The 22,300-nt window shown below is 46.9% G+C and overlaps 1 protein-coding gene across 5 annotated transcripts in view; it reads left to right on the top strand.

Annotated features, from left to right (window-relative positions):
* SMKR1 (small lysine rich protein 1) overlaps positions 1-22,300 on the top strand; it is a 126,627-nt gene that overhangs the window by 5,569 nt on the left and 98,758 nt on the right. For all 5 annotated transcript variants that reach the window (XM_078656038.1, XM_078656035.1, XM_078656043.1 and 2 more), the window contains one exon: positions 22,185-22,230. In XM_078656038.1, coding sequence (XP_078512164.1) covers positions 22,228-22,230 — 3 coding nt within the window. In that variant the 5' untranslated portion in view covers positions 22,185-22,227. The remainder of the gene's footprint in view (positions 1-22,184; positions 22,231-22,300) is intronic.

Genomic DNA, 22,300 nt, shown 5'->3' with positions numbered 1-22,300 from the left:
CTCCTGTCACTCCTCTCACAGCATGTTCACCTAGTACTCGTTACAACCCTTACCCCAATGACTTGACCATCATTCTACTGACCTTCAAAGTTACTTCATGCTACTAATATACTACCCTCATGAAATGCTTTTACCCCCTACTCAAACATTATCAGTTCCTCATTGTGCACCAACATTTTCACATTCTCCTAAAAATTATTAAAATTCTCCGTTACTCAAAAAGCCATTTCAGCCTTACAAACTTCCGTCTGATTACTCTTTTCCACAACAAGGACCTGCATATTTAGTACCAGAACTATATTATATAGGCAAATCCTTCAGGTTTACATCACTAAAGCATAACCAACTCAGCTACACTCTGTAATTGCAACTTTGCTACACCCTGCAGAAGCAAAGATAGCCCCTGCCTCATAGTTTTGCTTAATCTTCCATGGCCAAGTCCTACTGCACAACCTCTCAGTCCACTTTAGGATATTCGAATCTGTCAATATACTCAAACGGTCTCCTTTTTATTAAATATTAGGCAGCAATGCATTCATGAGGGCTTTTATTTCACCATGAAACATGGAGTATACCAGGTCTCCACATTTTGCCTGTGATATTTAATCTCTAGATGTAATTCCTAAGATTGTTTTGTCCACATGCACTGGTTAAAATCTTGGATTCCAACACATATCTTCTGCACCACTGTAAAGTCTCTATCCTATCACCCACTGATGGGTGCAGTGCCCTACTTTTCAGTCTTCTCAACTCCATTCTTGCATCTCTAAACGTTGTCTTCATTGCTGCCACCAGTTAGATCACTGGACAGAGAATGTTCAACCACATCACCTCACACTCCAATATTTCCACTCTCTTCTCCTTCTGAGGCTCATACGATTTTAGTGCTGTGTATTATTTCCTAGACAATCAACACCAACAAGTCGGATGGTTAGGAAAAAACCTACCCTATTTGACCAAACCTGAAGCCACAGCTTTAATCTGCCTATACTGGAGGTCATCAAGGTGGGAAAAGAGAACTTTTAAAAAACCTTCTCTTTCTTCCCACCCTCTAGAGAAATTTAAATTTTATATGGAATCAGGAAAGCATTTAATACCTTCCTTTTCCCCACGTTCGTCCCCAGAACCTGAAGAGCTTTTACAGTAACCGCAAATTACGATACATAAAGCATTGTAAAATGCTCTGCAGCCAGCTCGGTTTGAACAACAAATAGAAAGTTTCTCCTGCTGTACATTATAAGGATATCGCACGCCACAGAGGATTTTCATGATCATAGGGCCCGATTCACAGAACTAATTTAAGACAAAATCCTAAACTTACTACCATTTTGGTATTCACAGAAGGCACTTACTCATTTTGGTATTCACAGAAGGCACTTACTCATTTCGGTATTCACAGAAGTTAGGAGTCCTAACTTTAGGACTCCTAAATGCCTTCTGTGAATACCGAAAGTCTTAAAGTTAGGATTTTTCTCAGTTGTGGAGTAGTAAAGTTAGGACACCTAACTTTAGGACTCCTTAATGCCTTCTGTGAATACCGAAAGTCTTAAAGTTAGGATTGTTCTCAATTTAGGAGTAGTAAAGTTAGGACTCCTAACTTTAGGACTCCCAAACTAAGAAAAATCCTAACTTTAAGCCTTTCGGTATTCACAGAAGGCATTTAGAAGTCCTAAAGTTAGGACTCCTAACTTTACTACTCCTAAACTGAGAAAAATCCTAACTTCAAGACTTTCGGTATTTACAGAAGGCATTCTTCCTCGTCTGGCGTCGGGCTCGACGCCGGCTCCGACTTCGACGGAACCGACAGTGGATCCGGCGGCTTCGAATGTGAAGCACAGGTCGAGGCGTGAAGCCCAGAGGCTGATGGAGGAAGAGAGCTATCGTGAGGAGTATTTGGAGGAGGGTGAGCTGCAGGGTCCTGAGGACCCTTTTGAGGATCTTTCAGTTTCCAGTGGCCTTGAACTGTCCCCTGAGTGGGATTTGGTTTCAGTACCGGACGAACCCTCTAAAGATGTGGCTCCTTACCACGTTGTGATTAAGAAGGCTGCAAGTTTGGTGAACATTGCTTTACCCTCTGCTGAGTTCAAGTCAAATCTTCTCACAGAGGTCCTTCACTCTCCATCATCGGTGACTGAACCCTTACTGCCCTTTAATGATGCCCTTAAAGATCCAATTTTAGAGGTTTGGAAGAAACCCTTGTCAGCTCCTGCTGTGTCTAGGGTTGTTGCCAAAAGGTACAGGGCTGCTCCTGATGACCCAGAATTTTTATCCACTCACCCTCTGCCTGAGAGTTTGGTGGTGCAGGCGGCCTGTTCCAAACGATCAATGGGAGCTTTTCCTCAGGTTCCAGCTGAAAAAGAGTCGAGAAAGCAGGATCAGGCTGCTAAAAAGGTTTTCTCCTCCGCCAGTATGGCGCTGAAGTCCACAAATGCGACCTGCCTGATGGGGCGTTATATATATGACACTCAGGCTGCAGCAAGGCAGGTGATTCAGAGTGGTTTGGACACGGCAGACTCTGTGGCAAGGGTCATGGGCTCTTCTGTAGCTACGAGGAGAGCTGCGTGGCTGAAGTCGAGTGAATTTTCTTCAGATGTCCCATCTACGATGTTGGATCTCCCGTTCGACGGATCTGGTTTATTTGGCAAGAAGGCAGACGCTGCTTTAGAACGCTTTAAAGACAGCAGGGAGACAGCCAAGTCATTGGGCCTTCAAACCAGGGGCACTTTTGGAAGGCGTACTAGAGGGTTTATCAGATCTTCCTTTCGATCCTACAAGTCAACGCAGCAGCAGCCGCAGCAGCAGCAAAACACGCTGTATGGGTCTTATAGGGGCAAGCAAAGAGCCCGTTCTCGAGGCCGTCAAATCTCCTCCTCTTCCCTGTCCCAGCCCCCTGCCAACGCAGCAAAGCAGCCCTTTATCCGCCATTCCGGATCATGTGGCACCGGTGGGGGTTCGGCTTACCCATTTCCTACGAGATTGGGAATTGATAACTTCGGATCTTTGGGTTCTCAATCTCTTAGGGAATGGGTATGCTCTTCCCTTTCGGGAGTTTCCCCCAAATTACCCTCCTTGCCAGGGTTATTGTTCGGAGGACCACCTGCTTCTCCTGCAGGAAGAAGTCCTGGCACTGTTCAGAAAAGGTGCGATAGAGGTGGTTCCGGAGCAGGAGAGAGGTCAGGGATGCTACTCCTGGTATTTTCTGATCCCCAAGAAGGATGGCAGGCTTCGGCCAATCCTGGATCTCAGGATCTTGAACCGTTACCTGAAACAGGAAAGGTTCAAAAAGCTCACTCTTGCACAGGTTCTTCAAGCGCTGCTGGAAGAGGACTGGATGGTGTCGATCGACTTGCAGGATGCGTATTTTCATATTCCCATCTTGAAGTCGCACAGAAAGTATCTCCGTTTTACGGTTGGGTCGCAACACTACCAGTTTGCGGTCCTTCCGTTTGGTCTTACTACTGCGCCTCGAGTCTTCACCAAGGTGATGGCAGTGGTGGCAGCACATCTCAGGAGGTCGGGGATTCCTGTATTCCCGTATCTGGACGACTGGCTGATCAAAGCGGAGTCGCCAGAGAAGGTGCTCCTTCATCTGCAATAGACAACTCAGTTGTTGCACAGGTTGGGTTTTTCGATAAATGTACCCAAGTCTCACCTGGTGCCCTCCCAGCGCAACCTGTTCATAGGTGCGGTACTGGACACTACTGTATGTCGTGCATTCCCTCCTCCTCAAAGGATTCGCGACATACAGGAAATGATTCCTTTATTCTTCAATGGAGCGGTTGTTCCAGTCCTGAAGGTCTTACGTCTGCTCGGTCTGATGGCTTCTTGCATTCTGTTGGTCAACCATGCACGCTGGCACATGAGGGCACTCCAGTGGTGCCTCCGCAGGCAGTGGTATCAGCACAACGGAGATCTCAGGTAGTCAGTGAGGATCTCCAGAGAAACTGCAGCGGATCTGTCTTGGTGGAGCGTGGAAGGCAATCTGTCGCAAGGAAAGCCTTTTCAACTTCCTCCATCGGTGGCCACTGTAATAACGGATGCATCCACTCTAGGGTGGGGTGCTCATCTGGGGGACCTGTGGGTCAAGGGTCTTTGGTCTCCAGAGGAAAGGTTGCTTCACATCAACCTGCTGGAATTACGGGCGATACGTCTGGCACTCAAGGCCTTCCTCCCTTCCCTTCGCGGGCGGTCAGTTCAGGTCCTGACGGACAACACGACCGCGATGTGGTATGTCAACAAGCAGGGAGGAGTGGGGTCGCAGTGTCTCTGCAGAGAGGCTCTGCGTCTCTGGTCCTGGGTTCAGGATCATCAGATTTGTCTGATGGCAAATCATCTGGCCAGAGTTCAGAACGTTCGTGCAGACAGTCTCAGTCGGCAGTTCTCTGCCGACCACGAGTGGAGGCTTCATCCAGAGGTAGTTCTTCACGTCTTTCGGACGGGGGGAACTCTTCGGGTGGACCTGTTCGCCACTCGCGAGAATCCTCACTGCCCGTCATTCTGCAGCCTCCAGTTTCCGATGCAGGGAGCCTTGGGGGACGCGTTTCAGTTGAGTTGGGGCTCGCAACTCCTTTACGCGTTTCCTCTCATACCCTTGATTCCTCAGGTTCTGAGGAAAATTCGCCAAGACCGGGCCCAAGTTATATTGATCGCCCCGGATTGGCCAAGAAGGGTGCGGTACTCAGACCTTCTCCACCTCTCCTCTCACCCGCCGCTCCGTCTCCCTCACAGGGCAGATCTCCTCTCCCAGATGGAGGGTCAGGTTCTACACCCCCACCTCCACACCTTACACCTTCATGCCTGGAGATTGAACGGGGCAACCTGAGTTCCTTTTCTCTCCCACACGATGTGGTGGATGTCATTTTGTCAGCCAGGCGTGACTCCACTAAGTCCATTTATTCCTATAGATGGTTAAAGTTTGTTGCTTGGTGTGGGGAGAAGTCCATTGACCCTTTAAGGGCTCGTTTGTCCAATATTCTTCAATTTGCTCTTTCCTTGACCCAGCAGGGTTTTACGGTGGCAACCATTAAGGGTTATTTGTCGGCCTTATCGGCTTTCCTTTGTTTGCCTGACCAGCCCTCTTTGTTTAAGTCACCTATTGTTTTACGGTTCATCAAGGGCCTTATCAATACATTTCCTCCCACTCCTTTTATTGTACCTCAATGGGACTTGAACCTTGTTCTTACATTTTTGATGGGTTCACCTTTTGAGCCTTTACACTCATGTCCCTTGAGGCTTTTGTCTTTCAAGACGGTCTTCCTTGTAGCAATTACCTCGGCAAGGAGGGTAAGTGAGCTTCAAGCTCTTAGTTCAAGGCCCCCGTTTTTATCCATTCATGCTGATCGAATGGTTCTTAGGACCAGGGCTGCTTTTCTGCCGAAGGTGGTAACTCCTTTCCACCTGGGGCAATCCGTTACCCTTCCTACCTTCTATCCTCCCCCTCACCCTTCCAAGGAGGAGGAGCGACTTCATCGCTTGGACCCTAAGAGGGCGGTGAGCTTCTACCTGGACAGGACAAGAGAGTTCAGGTTGGATGACCAGCTGTTCGTTGGATTTGCTGGCTGCAGGAAAGGAAGATCTGTGCACAAGCGCACGCTTTCAAGATGGATAATTTTGTGCATCAAGATCTGCTACTCCCTGGCGGGTAAGGAACCTCCAGAGGGTATAAGGGCTCATTCAACTAGAGCTAAGTCTGCAACATCTGCTCTTTCTAGAGGTGTGCCTGTAGAGGACATTTGCAGAGAGGCAACTTGGGCTTCCCTCCACACTTTCGCGAAGCATTACTGCTTGGATACCGAGGTGATGAGGGACGGCCACTTTGCGCGCTCTGTCCTCCAGGATTTCTTGGTATAGGAGAGTGGACACCCTCCTCCGGGAGTGGGGACTGCTGTGGGACTCTATTCACAAGGTGAGGTATCCACAAGGTAGATGTATCTATCAGAAGAACAAGTTACTTACCTTCGGTAACGCTTTTTCTGGTAGATACAGTATCTGCCTGTGGATTCCTCACTGACCCGCCCGCCTCCCCGTTGTCCACCCTTGTATACCATGTTTATTGTATATATTTATATATATTTATTGTCAAAGGAAATGTTTATTACATTTTGCTTTCCCTTATTGTTTTCGCACTATGTGTGTAATCTGGACTTTGTGTACTGTGTATACTTTGTATTGTTCTACTGCCATTGGTCCGTCCGTGTGCCTCGAAGGCACGGAAAAAAGGGGCGGAACTGATGTCATCACGCCGGCGTGGGCCTGATATGGGGTCGGTGACGTCAGCGGAGTCGCGCGCGATGCCGTGCCGTGCCTCTGTGACGTCGGTCCACGTCGGCGCGAAGCTGCAAAAAGAATTTCCGGAAGCTGCTGACGCAGGGGGATATTCACAAGGTGAGGAATCCACAGGCAGATACTGTATCTACCAGAAAAAGCGTTACCGAAGGTAAGTAACTTGTTCTTTATGTTCATTGCAGATCAGAAGACCAAAAGCTGATTCTGAACTGTGGAATTAAACACACCCAAAAACACCAAGTAATTTTTGCAAAAACAATTAGAATCAGTTTAATGTATGCAGGTTAAAACCAGCATTGGCACAGCCAATAGGTCTCGCCTATGTGAGAGCTATTGGCTTTGGCAATGTGTTTAGCCAAGTTGCACACCAGTGTGGCTACTGTTCAGCATAGCTAAAAGTTAGTGGGATGGGATTGAGCGGGGTAGATTTGAGTTGGTACATTGGTGTGGGTAGATTGGGGTAGAGCAGGGTCGGATTGGTAAGGCGGGCACTCTGGAAATGGCCCAAGGACTGGTAGCCAAGTTCCAGCTGTGGGCTGCTTTTTTTGGGCAGCCTGGGGGCTGTGTCTTTGCTGTTAGGATGCCACCAGCGACCCAGTGGGTGCCGGAGTGGCCTTTCTAGAGGCAGATGGGTGGAGGTATCACTCCCTTTTTCTCGCTGGGCCAGCCCATTAATGTATGCTGATTGAGCGGGGGCAGGAGGCTTGAGCAGAAGTGGTCTTACTTGCATTCATGTGTTGCTCAGCAATGTGAACTAATCTGTGCATATTTTTTATCCAAGCAAAGTTAATAAAACATGCCCCCACCCCCTTTCTTTTCATGAAACTTCACTGAAGCAGTGTTTTGCGGAAAGGCAATACGCACATGTGGGCCACTTTTTTTTCGTATGTCCGGGCTGATTTTAGATCCCAATCCAACCCTTGGGGAGAGTGGAGTGGGAAGAAAGGAGTAGAATGAAGTAGGGTATATTGGGGTAGATGGAGAGAAAAGGGACACTTTTGCCCGGTGGTAGTCAGGAAATCCAAGGAGGAGGTCATGGGGGGTGTCAAAACTGATTGTTGCACTTGCCGCCACCAGCGCTTAAGCCAGCCCTGCGAGGAGTAGAGTACTGTGTCTTAGAGTGGAGGGTCGAAGAATGGAGTGTCATAGAATGGAGTTATGTAGAGTGGAGAGGAAAAGAGTGGAGTAGAGTGTTGTAGAGTGGAGTTGTGTAGTATGGAGTATGCATGGTGTGGTAGTGCACTGCCATTCCAGACAACACATTTCATTTGAAATGACCAGTACATTTACACAGTCTTGAATTGCAAGTAGCAAATAATGGTAATTAGAGACTCACAAAATGAAATGTTAGTACATCTGGCCCCTAATGTGATGATGTGTTTTGATCATATTCAAATATTTTGTTCAAGCACACTTCTAAATTACAAAAAAAGTGCTTCATTTGTACTTTCCTAATTCTGATTTATTCTGAAATATCAACACAGTTCATTTACAGACTTATACATTTTGTTGTGTGCTAAAGCAAACCATTTATTTCCCAGCAAGATTGTCACATAAATTCTCTCACTTTGAAGTCAGAGAAAGAAAAGTGAACACCAAGTTCCCTCTAAAAGCAGCCTGACATTTGACCTATGTCTTTGAATGCACAGCAAGACAAGATAAGACCAAGATTTAAAGGCATGTTGACAGAAAGAGACTTAGTGGAAGAATACAGTAAACAGGGTATTGGTCAATGGAGGGACGGACTCAAGCTGGACAGGCTAAAGCAAAGAGAGCCTGCAAATAGACAGCAAATAACTATGAGTTACAAAGCCAAGGGTAAGCAAAGGGTGGAATGCATTCTAAAGGAAGCTTTCAGAATGCCCCCAACAAAAAGTTAAAGGTCTATAAAGGGCACCTCAGACAGTGTAGAAATAAGTAGAAATTATATATTTTCTATAATGACTTATAGCATGGAAAAAACATAAACATGTTGCCATAAATTTCTCCTGTCTATTGATCACCTTTGTCTTGTTAGAAATACTTATCAGAAGGAAAAGCCAGTTCCCATTTTTCTTGTGTAAACTGTGGTGGTAATTAGGCTCTGTAACATGCCTTGCACCCCACCTGCTGGCTCTGGGGCCAACACTTTGATTTCAGAAGTCAACTGTAATAAGTTATTATAGATGATCAACTATGTAATTTCTTCATTGCAGGTGACAAGAGACTTCGCAAGTCGAACGTATTAAGGAAATGACACAGTGGCTTTTATACAGGGATAGCAGGATCCCATGTATAGTATAAGTATACCAAATAAAAATAGTTAGCTTACCACATTGCTCTTGCAGTTCATGAAATAACTGAAGATACATCTCTTTAAATTCATTCTCCCAAGTCGCTGAAAAGAAGCCTCCACCACACTGCCCGGCTACACACAGACGAGACTGACAGAGAAGATTCAGAGAAAAGACATGACCCTCTTGATGACTGTATGACATTTTTAATCATGTCACCATTACCCCTATGTCCGCGCTGTACAAAGAACAATATATACCAATACATTGATACAAGTCAGTTAAATATAGCATGGGTCTGTTCTCCTATTTTCCACCCTTCTTTCTCCTTTCCTTCTCGAACCCATAGCCTGTTGATGCATATTCTGTTCACAGTGTGCAAACCAGTCCATGCTCTCTGCATCTCATCTGCGGGCAGTTGGCCTGGTGAGCTTCTGCTCTGTTTCTTCTTCGGTTCACCAAGCAATGGTTACTAAATGCAAGGGAGTTTGGATGGGTATAACTTTACTATTCACCTTCCACTTCCCACATTCCTGTCGGAGGTGATTGGAATTGTCAAATCCAAACCAGAGACCCCCTTGATAAGTACAACATTCTTGGAAAACTGATGGGCACTTGTGTGCTAGCCATACAGACCTTCCATGAAACCCGGACCTGAACATTTTTATCCTTTGCTGCAAAACATCCAGCCTCAAGTCACCTTTTTCAGATTGGGATGTTGACCAGTGGTTCCTTCTTATCAGTCACTTTTATAAATGCAGTATTTAGTACACTTAGTTGCAATTACCTAGACATGGTCTTTTGTGCATTGAATTTTGGTGCGGAGATGATCAAGTTTATGGGGGTCTTGTGTACAGATCCAATGACCAGAGTCTGAACAATGACGATGATCTCGAGGCAGTGGCACATTGAACAACGTACCAGGCAGAGCGGCCCACTTTTGTCTCTGCTGTTTGCCCTAACAGTGGATCCACTGGGCTGCTATGTGAAACGACAAGGCATGTGTTAGGTTTGTAGCTCAATGAGTGATCAGAGACATATCCCTAAAAGGTGTCATCTAGAAAATGGCACCAAACCCAGAACCCATTTAACAGCACCGTTTGGTAATGGCGATCCCAACTGCCCTCTCTCCAAATTGATGGAAGTGCTGCCACTGTTGGCAGAAGAGTTTGATAGGGAACAAAGCTACGTTTACCTCCTCTTCAGTGATCCAGTTGTTGAGCACACCTTACTTTGCCACTGATCTAAGATGGCATGCAGGACGAATGTGGGAGATTTACATATGGTGCTGACATCTTTGGCTCAGGTAGGTTGATCAGGCTAAACCGAGGTAGGACTTTCTCAACCACTCAGTTACTGGAGAAGGCCACATGGAGCTTTCTGATTGGATGGCAGTGCACAGCAAGCTGCCACTCTTGGTTTAGTGCAGACCGTGCATGACTTGGGTAATGGGAACATTACACTCAAACACCTATACCAATCTCTTTAAGCATTACTTGGCCTCAAACTGGATCATGTGTGAAATAAGTGGTTGAGGATATGTATAGGGACCTCATAACCGAGGAACAGGAGAAAATGTTCTGTAATGCAGCCCTTCCAGGTACAGGTTGTGAATAAGGTGACCACTGACAATTAGAACTCCCTGCTAGTCATATGACCGGGCACTCTTCCCATGGCTAGTATTTGTATTTTAATTACATAAGGGATATTGTATATGACGAAATACAAGCCCCATTCAGAGATTTTGACAGTCATATGACTACCAGGGATTTTCTATAGAGTCTTTTGTCAATGTTCACATATTTTATATATTTTCACTTGAACACTGCGTCGTCTGCACTATCACTATGTTGTATATCCTGTGTAAGGATCCTTGTTCAAAGTGTAAAGAAGGAATAGAGAAGGATCTAACCAAGAGAAAGTATTATGTCTTTAATTGTCTTTATGCATCTTCATCATGATATGAGTAACTGACACTTGCAAGTATACCTCTGAATGACAGAAGAGGGGTTGCAGATAAGAGAGTCAGCCCCTTGTGACTCTTTTTGTAATCGAATACATTCACCCTGGACCCGTGGGTTTACAGTTCGTCCTTGTAATACATGCAAAGGATGACAAGCATTTGTAATGCAATAGGTCTCGCTTTGCGAGTGTTTGAGCTATTGGCATTGTAAATGACATTACCTTTTATTTATGTATTTTGAAAGCCCGCAAGCGGTGTGTAAACACCCACTTTGTACGTACAGTTGTTGGTTATGAGAAGCATTTCTAGCAGTAACTACACCTCTTGTACTGCCAGCCTTGATTTTCGTAAGCAAAGAATATAAGTACGAAGCAGCCACGGCCGGTAGTGAGAGTACCGGCCGGCGGTGACGTGGGGAGGGGGAGGGGCAGGGTGGGGGGTAGTAATGTATGTATTACGGAGTTAAAGAGGTAAGTAAACATAAAAATAAATAAAACAAATTTCGTTGCGTGCACTGCATCACCAAATGCGATGCAGTGCATGCAACAAAATTCGTTTTATTTATTTTCATGTTTACTTACCTGTTAAACTCCATAATCCATACATTACTACCCCCACCCTGTCCCTCCCCCTCCCCACGTCACCGCCCGGCCGGTCCTCCCACTACCGGCCGCGGCTGGTACAAAGTGTGTGTTTACGCATAGCTTACAGCTTTAAAAAAAAAATATAGGCACTGTCATTTACAATACCAATAGCTCAAACACTTGCAAGTGTGAGACCTATCGCATTGTCTGTTTACTTCTGATAGATACATCTGCCGTGTGGATTCCTCACCTTGTGAATATCCCCCTTGCGCCAGCAACGTTCGGAAATTTTCTTCGTAGTACGCCGACGTGGGCGACGTCACAGGAGCACGGCATCGCGCGCGACTCCGTCTGACGTCACCGACCCCATATCAGGCCCACGCCGGCGTGATGACGTCAGTTCCCTTTTTTCCGCGTCTTCGACGCTAACGGTTTTCGGGATCTTCTGCGATACTTAGTATCTTTCTGTTAATTAATTGCCACTGTTTCTCTCTTACGACTTGATTCTTCTCCGAAGATGTCGTCAAGGAAAACAGGCTTTAAGCCATGTAGGTCTTGTGCCCGCACGATGTCCATCACTGACCCACATAAGGATTGTTTGTGGTGTCTTGGTTCGAGTCACGACGTCAAGAACTGCAATTCCTGTTTTAAGATGAATCCGAAAGCACTTCGAGAGCGTGAAGCTAAATTACTTTTAGCGAAGGTAAAACAGGATTCTGGACGTTATTCAAGATCGACGTCACGGAGATCGAAGTCGAAGCAAAGGTCTCGATCGAAGTCGGGATCGGCGTCGAGATCCAGAGCGGGTTCGAGATCTGGTGAGGATACGAGATCTAAAGAGAAATCAAAATCCAGGTAAAGATCTAGGTCTAGATCTAAATCGGCTTCCGGTCACGCTTCGAGCTCCTCGAGGAGAAAGCATAAGAGGAGGAAGCACAGTTCGAAACATCATTCGGAGAAGGAATCCTCACTCGAAGAGAAGGTCTCATAAACATCGTAAAGACTTTGTCTCTCCTTCGCCTGCTTTATCGAAAGGAGGTTCTCCGACCCCGGAGCCAGAACCGGAGCCGGATCCGGATCCGATGTCCTCGGAACATGAAGAGGAAGAAGAAGTGATTCCTCAAGATCCGACTCCAGCGGAGACTCCTGCGGATCCGGAAGGTCAGAGTGAGAGTGTGTCGGGGCGACCTCCATTGGATCCGGTAGGTCCGTACCCTCCCTTTCCTGGTCCTGGACAGGATCCCTCGCATTTTTTAAATGCAATGTTCGGAGTATATTCCAGGGCAATGTACCCCACTGGAGCACCTGTTGGTCCCATGGGTCCATTATCATACAATCTGGGTATTCCTCAGTCGTACGCCCCAGCTCCATTTATGCCGTTCATGCCGGCGCCTCTTCCACCATGGCTCGGTACGGCTCCACCGAGGTCTTCGACTCCGCATGCGGCTTCGCCGACTCCGGATCGACCTCGCAGTCGAGATCGAGGTACCACACCTGTTCATGACTCTCGTCCTGTTGCTCCGGCTCCTCGATCGACGTCGGAACCGGCTCCGTCGGAGTCGTTACCGGATCCGTCGACTTCGATTCGATTGGAGTGGTCGAGGCGAAGAGCTCAGCGTCTTCTAGAACAAAAAGATGATGAAAGTTCTGATGTGGAAGAAGGCGAGCTTCCTGATCATGACGATGATTTCGATGAGCTTCGGGATGCTAGTGGTCTAGAACTCTCTCCCGAGTGGGTTCTGCCTTCAGCTTCTGATGCTCCATCTAGGGACGTGGCACCCTATCACGTGGTCATTAGGAAGGCTGCTGACCTTCTTAATTTAAAGCTGCCCACAGTGGAGTACAAACCCAACATCCTCACTGAAGTCTTACATTCTCCTTCTTCAATTGTGGAACCTACACTGCCATTTACTGATGCCTTGACGGATCCAATAAAGGAGATTTGGAAGAAGCCCTTATCTGCTCCTGCAGTTTCAAGAGTTATTGCAAGACGCTATAGGGTGGCTCCTGATGACCCTGCATTTCTTTCTACGCATCCATCTCCGGAAAGTCTTGTGGTTCAGGCGGCTTGCTCTAATAGGGCTGCTGGCTCCTTCCCTCAAGTGCCAGCTGACAAAGAGTCTAAAAAATTAGATCTGTCTGCGAAGAAGACTTTCTCTTCTGGGAGCATGGCTCTTAAATCATCAAATGCTACTTGCCTTTTAGGTAGATACGTGCATGCGCTAATGGACTCAGTGAAGCAATTATCATCAAAACTTCCTGAGGATGATAAGAAGAACTTTAATGAAGTTGTCTCTGACACTCAGGCTGCTGCCCGCATGGTCATTCAAAGCGGTATGGACACTGTGGATTCTGTTGCTAGAATTATGGGTTCATCCATTGCGACCAGGAGAGCCGCATGGCTAAAGTCTTCAGATTTCTCTGCGGATGTGCAATCTACATTGCTGGACTTACCCTTTGATGGAACTGGCCTTTTCGGTAAGAAGGCTGATGTAGCCTTGGAAAGGTTTAAGGACAGCCGTGCCACCGCGAGATCTTTGGGTCTGCAGATGAGAGGGTCGACGACTAAAAAGTTCAAAGGATTTGGCAGATCTTCTTTTTGTCCCTTCAAGCAGGGCCAACAACAACAACAGCAACAGCAGCAAAACCCTCTATATAGATCCTATAGAGGTAAACAGAGGGGTCGTGGACGTGGACGTCAAGTCTCCTCTTCCTCCACTTCCTCCAATAATGCCCAACCCCCACCCGCATCAGCAAAGCAGCCCTAGATCCACCATTCTGGATCATGTAGGGCCAGTAGGGGGTCGGCTTACTCATTTTCTACGAGATTGGGAATCGGTTACATCAGATCTTTGGGTTCTCAATCTCGTAGAGAATGGGTATGCACTTCCTTTTCAGGAATTCCCTCCCAATTACCCTCCTTGCCAAGGTTATTGTTCGGAGGACCACCTGCTTCTCCTGCAGGAGGAAGTCCTGGCACTGTTTCGAAAGGGTGCGATAGAGGTGGTTCCAGAGCAGGAGAGGGGTCAAGGGTGCTACTCCCGGTATTTCTTGATTCCCAAGAAGGATGGCAGGCTTCGGCCTATCCTGGATCTCAGGATTTTGAACCTCTATCTCAAACAGGAGAAGTTCAAAATGCTCACCCTTGCTCAGGTTCTTCTGGCGCTGATGGAAGAAGACTGGATGGTGTCGATCGACTTGCAGGATGCGTATTTTCACATCCCAATCCTGAAGTCGCACAGGAGGTATCTCCGTTTTACGGTGGGATCGCAGCACTACCAGTTTGCGGTCCTTCCCTTTGGACTTACTACTGCGCCTCGAGTCTTCACCAAGGTGATGGCAGTGGTGGCTACGCATCTCAGAAGGTCGGGGATTCCTGTATTCCCTTATCTAGACGACTGGCTGATCAAAGCAGAGTCGCCGGAGATGGTGCTCCATCATCTGCAGGAGACAACTCAGTTGTTACACAGGTTGGGTTTTTCGATAAATGTACCCAAGTCTCACCTGGTGCCCTCCCAGCGCAACCTGTTCATAGGTGCGGTACTGGACACTTCTGTATGTCGTGCATTCCCTCCACCTCAAAGAATTCACGACATTCAGGAGATGATTCCTTTATTCTACAATGGAGCGGTTGTTCCGGTCCTGAAGGTCCTTCGTCTGCTCGGTCTGATGGCTTCTTGCATTCTGTTGGTCAGTCATGCACACTGGCACATGAGGGCACTCCAGTGGTGCCTCCGCAGGCAGTGGTATCAGCACAACGGAGATCTCAGGGAGTCAGTGAAGATCTCCGGAGAAGCTGCAGCGGATCTGTCTTGGTGGAGCGTGGAAGGCAATCTGTCACAAGGAAAGCCTTTTCAGCTACCTCCATCAGTGGCCACAGTGATTTCGGATGCATCCACTCTCGGGTGGGGTGCTCATCTGGGAGACCTGGAGGTCAAAGGTCTTTGGTCTCCGGAAGAAAGGTTGTTTCACATCAACCTTCTGGAATTGAGGGCGATACGTTTGGCACTCAAGGCCTTCCTCCCTTCCCTTCGCGGTCGTTCGGTTCAAGTCCTAACGGACAACACGACTGCGATGTAGTACATCAACAAGCAGGGAGGAGTAGGGTCGCAGTGTCTCTGCAGAGAGGCTCTGCGTCTCTGGTCCTGGGTTCAGGACCATCAGATTTGTCTGGTGGCAAATCATCTGGCCGGAGTTCTGAACGTTCGTGCAGACAGTCTCAGTCGGCAGTTCTCTGCCGACCACGAGTGGAGGCTTCACCCAGAGGTTGTTCACGACATCTTTCGGATGTGGGGGACTCCTCGGGTGGATCTATTCGCCACTCGCGAGAATGCTCACTGCCTTTCGTTCTGCAGTCTCCAGTATCCGATGCAAGGAGCATTGGGGGACGCGTTTCAGCTGAGTTGGGGAGATCAACTCCTTTACGCGTTTCCTCCCATACCTTTGATTCCTCGGGTTCTGAGGAAGATTCGTCAAGACCGGGCCCAAGTCATATTGGTCGCCCCGGATTGGCCAAGAAGGGTGTGGTACTCAGACCTTCTCCGCCTCTCCTCTCACCCGCCGCTCCGTCTCCCTCACAGGGCAGACCTCCTCTCTCAGATGGAGGGGCAGGTTTTACACCCCCACCTCCAGACATTACACCTTCATGCCTGGAGATTGAACGGGGCAACTTGAGTTCTTTTTCTCTCCCTCACGAGGTGGTGGATGTCATTCTTTCTGCCAGGCGTGACACCACTAAGTCCATTTACTCCTATAGGTGGTCAAAATTTGTTTCTTGGTGCAGGGAGAGAGATGTTGACCCTTTGAAGGCTCATTTGTCTAATATTTTACAATTTGCCCTTTATCTGGCGCAGCAAGGTTTGGCTGTGGCCACGGTCAAGGGGTATCTTTCTGCCTTATCGGCATTTCTATGTTTGCCGGATCAGCCATCTCTCTTTAAATCTCCGGTGGTTTTGAGATTCTTGAGGGGTCTCATAAATATGTTCCCTCCTACTCCTTTTGTTGTTCCTCATTGGGATTTGAATCTTGTGCTGACCTTCTTAATGGGTTCTCCCTTCGAGCCCTTGCATAAGTGTCCATTGAGGCTTCTCTCTTTTAAAACGATCTTCCTCGTTGCAATCACCTCGGCAAGGAGGGTAAGTGAGCTTCAAGCTCTAAGTTCCAAACCCCCATTCCTGACCATTCATGCTGAAAGGATGGTTCTCAGGACCAGGGCTGCTTTTCTGCCTAAGGTGGTGACTCCTTTCCATCTTGGGCAGTCCATTACCCTTCCTACCTTCTATCCTCCCCCTCACCCGTCTAAGGAGGAAGAGAGACTGCACCGTCTGGACCCTAAGAGGGCGGTGTCGTTCTATCTGGACAGGACTAAAGACTTCCGGATGGATGACCAGCTGTTTGTTGGTTTTGCTGGCTGCAAGAAGGGCAGAGCGGTGCACAAGCGCACACTTTCCAGGTGGATAATCCTGTGCATCAAGATCTGCTACTCTCTTGCTGGTAAGGACCCTCCTGAGGGTATTAGAGCACATTCTACTAGAGCAAAGTCTGCAACATCTGCTTTGTCTAGGGGTGTACCTGTTGAGGATATTTGCAAGGCCGCGACTTGGGCCTCCCTCCACACTTTCGCGAAGCATTACTGCTTGGATACCGAGGTGAGGAGGGATGGCCACTTCGCGCGCTCTGTCCTCCAAGACTTCCTGGTGTAGCAGAGTGGGCACCCTTCTCCGGGAGTGGGGACTGCTGTGAGAATCTATTCACAAGGTGAGGAATCCACACGGCAGATGTATCTATCAGAAGAACAAGTTACTTACCTTCGGTAACGCTTTTTCTGGTAGATACTATATCTGCCTGTGGATTCCTCACTGACCCACCCGCCTCCCCGTTGTCCACTCTGCTATACCTGGTCTTTCTGTATATATGTTTATACTATTGATTTAGTTCTATGTGTACTGTGTACATTGTATATTTGCATATTTGCTGTCGTTGGTCCGTCCGTGTGCCTCGAAGGCACGGAAAAAAGGGCGGAACTGACGTCATCACGCCGGCGTGGGCCTGATATGGGGTCGGTGACGTCAGACGGAGTCGCGCGCGATGCCGTGCTCCTGTGACGTCGCCCACGTCGGCGTACTACGAAGAAAATTTCCGAACATTGCTGGCGCAAGGGGGATATTCACAAGGTGAGGAATCCACAGGCAGATATAGTATCTACCAGAAAAAGCGTTACCGAAGGTAAGTAACTTGTTCTTTATGCTCACAATATGCTTACTGATCTGGCACTTGGAGTAACCAGAATAAAGTGATTGGACAAGTGCAAGCTGCACTTTGGGAAGTGTCATTAAAATGTAGAAGCAACAAGTTTGAGACATAAAATGTCTTGAACTGAATTGATACGTCAATGCAGGGATTTCAATGCCAGGCAAATACGGTCATTCCTAGCTAATCTGGAGCAAAGCCGAGTTGCCATGTTTTGCCCTGTTGAATGTTCTTAATTGGTGACACTCAATATATTTAATTTGGGTAGTCTCATTTTGACTGAATCAATGCATTGATCAACTGAATGCGAGCTGAGACTTGTTAACCTTATTTTTTCTTTCTTAATTTTCACCTGGCTGAAACAGGTTTAAGCCCCTTTCAGCCAGCTGAAAAGTATCTTCTTCACTAATGATCTTCAACTAATGAAAAGAAGGAGCAGAACCGTTGGTAGATGATGGTTCACATCAAACTAATGCGTGGACCAAATTGAGGAATATAGCCCCTATCCGAAATATATATAAATTTGCAGGCATGAGACCTATAAGGCCCGTTCTCAAGCTTGGATCATGTATGCCATTAGCTCCTTCAAAGAACTGTTTTGAAAATACAGTGATCAAGAGTCCTATTAACAAGCATAGGCTATGCAAAGAACTTCGAGAACTGAACCTCTTTGGACTAGCATTAAAGCATCTGCAAAAACACAAACCTTCTGGACAACTAGACTGCACCAATCAGCTAATACTCCTCAAAAGCTCCAAAGCCTCTGAGGAAATCGCCAAGAAAATTTGATCTTTAAACAAACAAAAAAAAAACATATCACACATTTGTATGTAATGAAAAGGAAATTTACTTGGGTGTAGATTGGTATGACAAAATGATCACCCTGTTGAAACAACGAAACACGCATTAAGGTTTGTCAGTAATCCCAGATTTTAAGTGCAGACTCAGGTTCGGCATTCAGCAGGCGCCATCCGAGCCCACGTTCAGGACACTGACTTCCAGAAGGCAGCACTTTAAACAATTTTTCCTGAACGCTACTGGTACCCTTGTCTGCTTTTTGTTTATTTCACAGCGTTAATGTTGCCCCATCACCTCCCTGTTGCTCCTCCCAAATTTGCAATACATAGAAAAGTAAGGACACTAAGTGGAGGGGGAGGACAATTTTTGTTTCGCTCAGGGCGCCCTTGATCTCCCAATCCCCACTCCTGGGATACGACTTACACACATGAAAAACTATGCATGCATTTTTTGGCAGTGTTACTGTAAATAGCAAAAGTTGCTTTACACCTGTAATAAAGGATATTTGCAGGTGTAAGTTGATCGTACGGGTGCAATGCAAAGAGCTTTGTCATTCAAGTCAGGAGAGTGTGTCAGATGGACAGAGTGAGACAAAATGCGTGCTGCGATCCTCCTGAGCTCCGCAATGCACAGCACAAACTCCATGGCCGCCATTCTGAGCTGCATGCTTCCCCCGGCTGCAGGCGGCATCCTTTGTCTTACGCCTCAGGTTTGCTACTCTGATTGCAGCAGACAACGAGTTTTAGGTTCTTTTAATTAAAAAAAAAATCTGTCTGCAAACTGCAAGGGAGACACCCTTTGCACATCAAGGTATCTGTGTATGGATGTATATCATCTTTCTTTTGCACAAACATAGTCAAAAGGCTGAGGAGCGGTTGAGGGCTAACGTCAGGGTGTGAAGGAAGTGGAAGCTAGAGAGAATGAGGCTAGCAACGAGCAAGGAAGGCTGCCATTTACAAGCGGGTCAAGCCGACCCAGGCTTTGAGGAAGTTGGTGAAAGAGTACACTCTAGCGGTCCACAGTCTTTCAGAGCCAAGAAGAAACTGAACTGAAGACACACCCCCAGCTCCAGGTCAGAGAAAGGAAAAACAGGCGATTCAGACTGCCCACACATCTCCACACTTCTGAAATGACCCGTCCTGCATCAAAAGACAAACGAGGAGAGGTCGCCGTCGCTCCGCTCGGGCTCCTGCTTGACGGCGGCCCAGGCCTGCTTGACGGCGGCCCAGGCCTGCTGTGCCGCGCTGCAGCTCATCAGCAGAGTGGAGAGCATGCTCATGTACGAGTCCGGATGGGCAGCGTCTAAAGGGGACAGAAAGGGAACAAAAAAGCCTCACTTTCAATAGAAAGCAAGCCTTTAGCATAAATCGTGATGTGCGCCAATGAAAAGCATGGGCGGAGCTTCCACCCCACTTCCGAAGTCGACTTGACAATAGATCTCCCAGAGTGAGCAGGGCATGCGCTGCAACGCTAGGCGAGACCTAAAAATCTGAAGCAGGAGGATTTCTGTCTACCTGTCAACACAATTCATGGGAGTCACAGGAAAGTCACCGGCATCCATGTCCAGGTCCCAAAGAATGCAGAGCCCATTTCTGCTTGGTGGATGGACAACCAAAGCACTGGGGCACCATGGGGCTTATGCACCAGATCAAGAGTTCACTGCTCCTTTAGGCAGGATATTAGTAAAAGTGTTCCCGTCAGTGAAACAAGCGCGTTTTAAGCAAAAATGCAATGCTGGGCGGGCTGCCGCGGTATCTTGGTGGCTCAGTGTTGCTTTTGTTTTTCAGATGGTTTGTTCTTGAAATATGAAGAAATATTCCTGACATGCAGAGCCGTTCCTACGTGCACATTAGGGGTTGTTATTCCATATGTTCCTGCTCTGGACAGCCATGCTTTGCCAGACAACTTATAAAAAATTTAAATCAACATTGAAGGCCTGGGTTAAGTACAGTGGATCTGTTGCACATTGGGCACCAGAGAAGGGGTTTCCTACTAGAGCTGGCTGAGAGTCCAACTGTAAAGGCTGTGGCGAACTGTGGGTGTAGCGGAGTGGGTCATCCATCATTTTGCAGCAAAGTCCATATACATCGCACTCTTAATAACTCCCTATTTGTCACAAACAAAAAACAAAAAATATTTGCTTTGCCACTGATGGTTTTCTTTCTATCCAAACATCAATATGGAGGAAAATAAATATGCATTCTAATTGGTTCTTTTTGGGAATAACTTACTGTGATGCAAATGTTGTTCTGAATATGGTGTTATTCTCGGTTTGTTTTTATTTTAAAAATATGATTTCATTGTGCTCTTTTAGAATAAAACATTACATATAAACTTACATGTGGTAATTCACCAAATAGTCAAACCCCTACCACTGAGCCCGCACATATATCAATCACTGTTTCCATCAGTTCATAGTCGTTTATAAAGGTGTGGATGTGAAGAGCTGCAGGACGTTAGTTCCACTCTGTGTCATTACTCTATTGTGAAAACTACAGTGGATTTATTCTTTAAATTGGAAAGCAGGAATTGCAGTAATTTAACATTTTAATGATGAGATTGAGGACCAAAACGTTTGCACCGTGGTGCAGTGATCTGCAATGTAATGTGAAGTTAGCTGAATTATCAGAGGTAAGACTTGAAAAAATTCCATGGGTATTACTCCTTATTAGAACATTGGAATGTTAAGAGCTCCATTGTAGACAATAGAGTTCTCCCTGCTCCTACGGGCCGGTAAAGGCCCGCAGAGCAAAATTCCAATGTCACAAAGGCCTTTCAGAGCTCGAGGGGATTTAAATCCCCTCGAGCTTCGAGAGGACTTTGTTTTATTTGTTAGAACATTCTGATGATATGATAAAAGGAATTTGTAAAGCGCTCATTCACCGACGGTTTCTTGGCGCTGGGTGTGAGAAAGCGTGGACAGATTGGGAGTGGAAGTTATTGATCGTAGGCCTGGGAGAACAGCCAAGTTTTAAGGGCCTTCCTGAACATGGGGTAGGACTCAATTTGCCGTAATGTAGGCGGTAATGAGTTCTAAAACTGGGGTGCTAGGAACGTGAATTGAAGCCCACCATGTTTCTTACGTTTAAAGGCGTGGGGAGTCAGGAGATTAGCATTGGCAGAACGAAGGGTGCGGCGAGGAATGTAGTGCTGAATTCTATTGGAGATGAAGACTGGCCCATGGGATGAGAGAGCTCTCTGGGTCAGGCAGCCTATCTTAAAGAGGCAACGTTGGGCCACCGGTAGCCAATGAAGGCTTTTGAGGAGAGGTTTTGCGTGGTGTGACCTAGGTAGGCCGTATACAAGTCTGGCCGCTTGGTTCTGAACCATTTGAAGCCGCTGCAACTGATACACAGTGTTCCCGGCATATAAGGAGTTGGAGTAGTCAATTCGTGACATAACTAAGGCCAGGATGACCTGAACCAGGGCCTCAAAGGAAAGGAATCTGCTAATTTTTTTGATCCTGCGTAAGTGGAAAAAACAGGAGGAGACTACGGAGTTAACCTGGGTTTTTAATGTAAGGTCGCTACTAATTGTGACCCCAAGACTTTTGACCGCACCGACTGGGGTAGGTGGGGGGCCCAGAATGGGTGGCCAGAAGCTATGGTTCCAGGGGTTAATTGAGGGCCTAGTAAGTACCAGCTCGGTCTTGTCTCGGTTTAATTTTAATTGGCTTGTGTTCATCCAATTTCTGATGCCCTATTGTGGTAGAATGTTATAATAGCCTTACAGCCCTTTGTAGCAGGGCTATACCCCTATTAAAGTCCCGTTCCCTTGTTAAAGTCCTTCGCCTTCGGCTCGGGCCTTTAACACAGTAGCGGGCCTTTAATAGCCAGTATAGCCCGCTACGGCGGGCTATCAGGCTATAATACAATAATTGGTCCTGATGTATACTCTTCCCCTCTCCATGCTAAACACTTAGATGAGATAATAAGACACTAGAATCTTCAAGAAAGAGAAGCAATGTAAGAATTCTGATTTGTGTCTTTCTGTCAAACCAGGAACATTCCACTCTCATCTTCTGTATTTTAGGGCCTGAGCTAAGAACGCTTATGAAAATAACAAAAAAGTGAAGATGGTAATGTATTTTTGACCTATACTCTTTACTGGAAAAAGCTTTTTTTATTAATGCCTTTAGTAATAATTTC

The sequence above is a fragment of the Lissotriton helveticus genome, chromosome 1_1, assembly GCF_964261635.1.
Source record: "Lissotriton helveticus chromosome 1_1, aLisHel1.1, whole genome shotgun sequence".
Lineage (NCBI taxonomy): Eukaryota > Metazoa > Chordata > Amphibia > Caudata > Salamandridae > Lissotriton > Lissotriton helveticus.
Note: the sequence above shows the minus strand (reverse complement) of the source record. Positions and strands in the feature narration are given on the sequence as shown.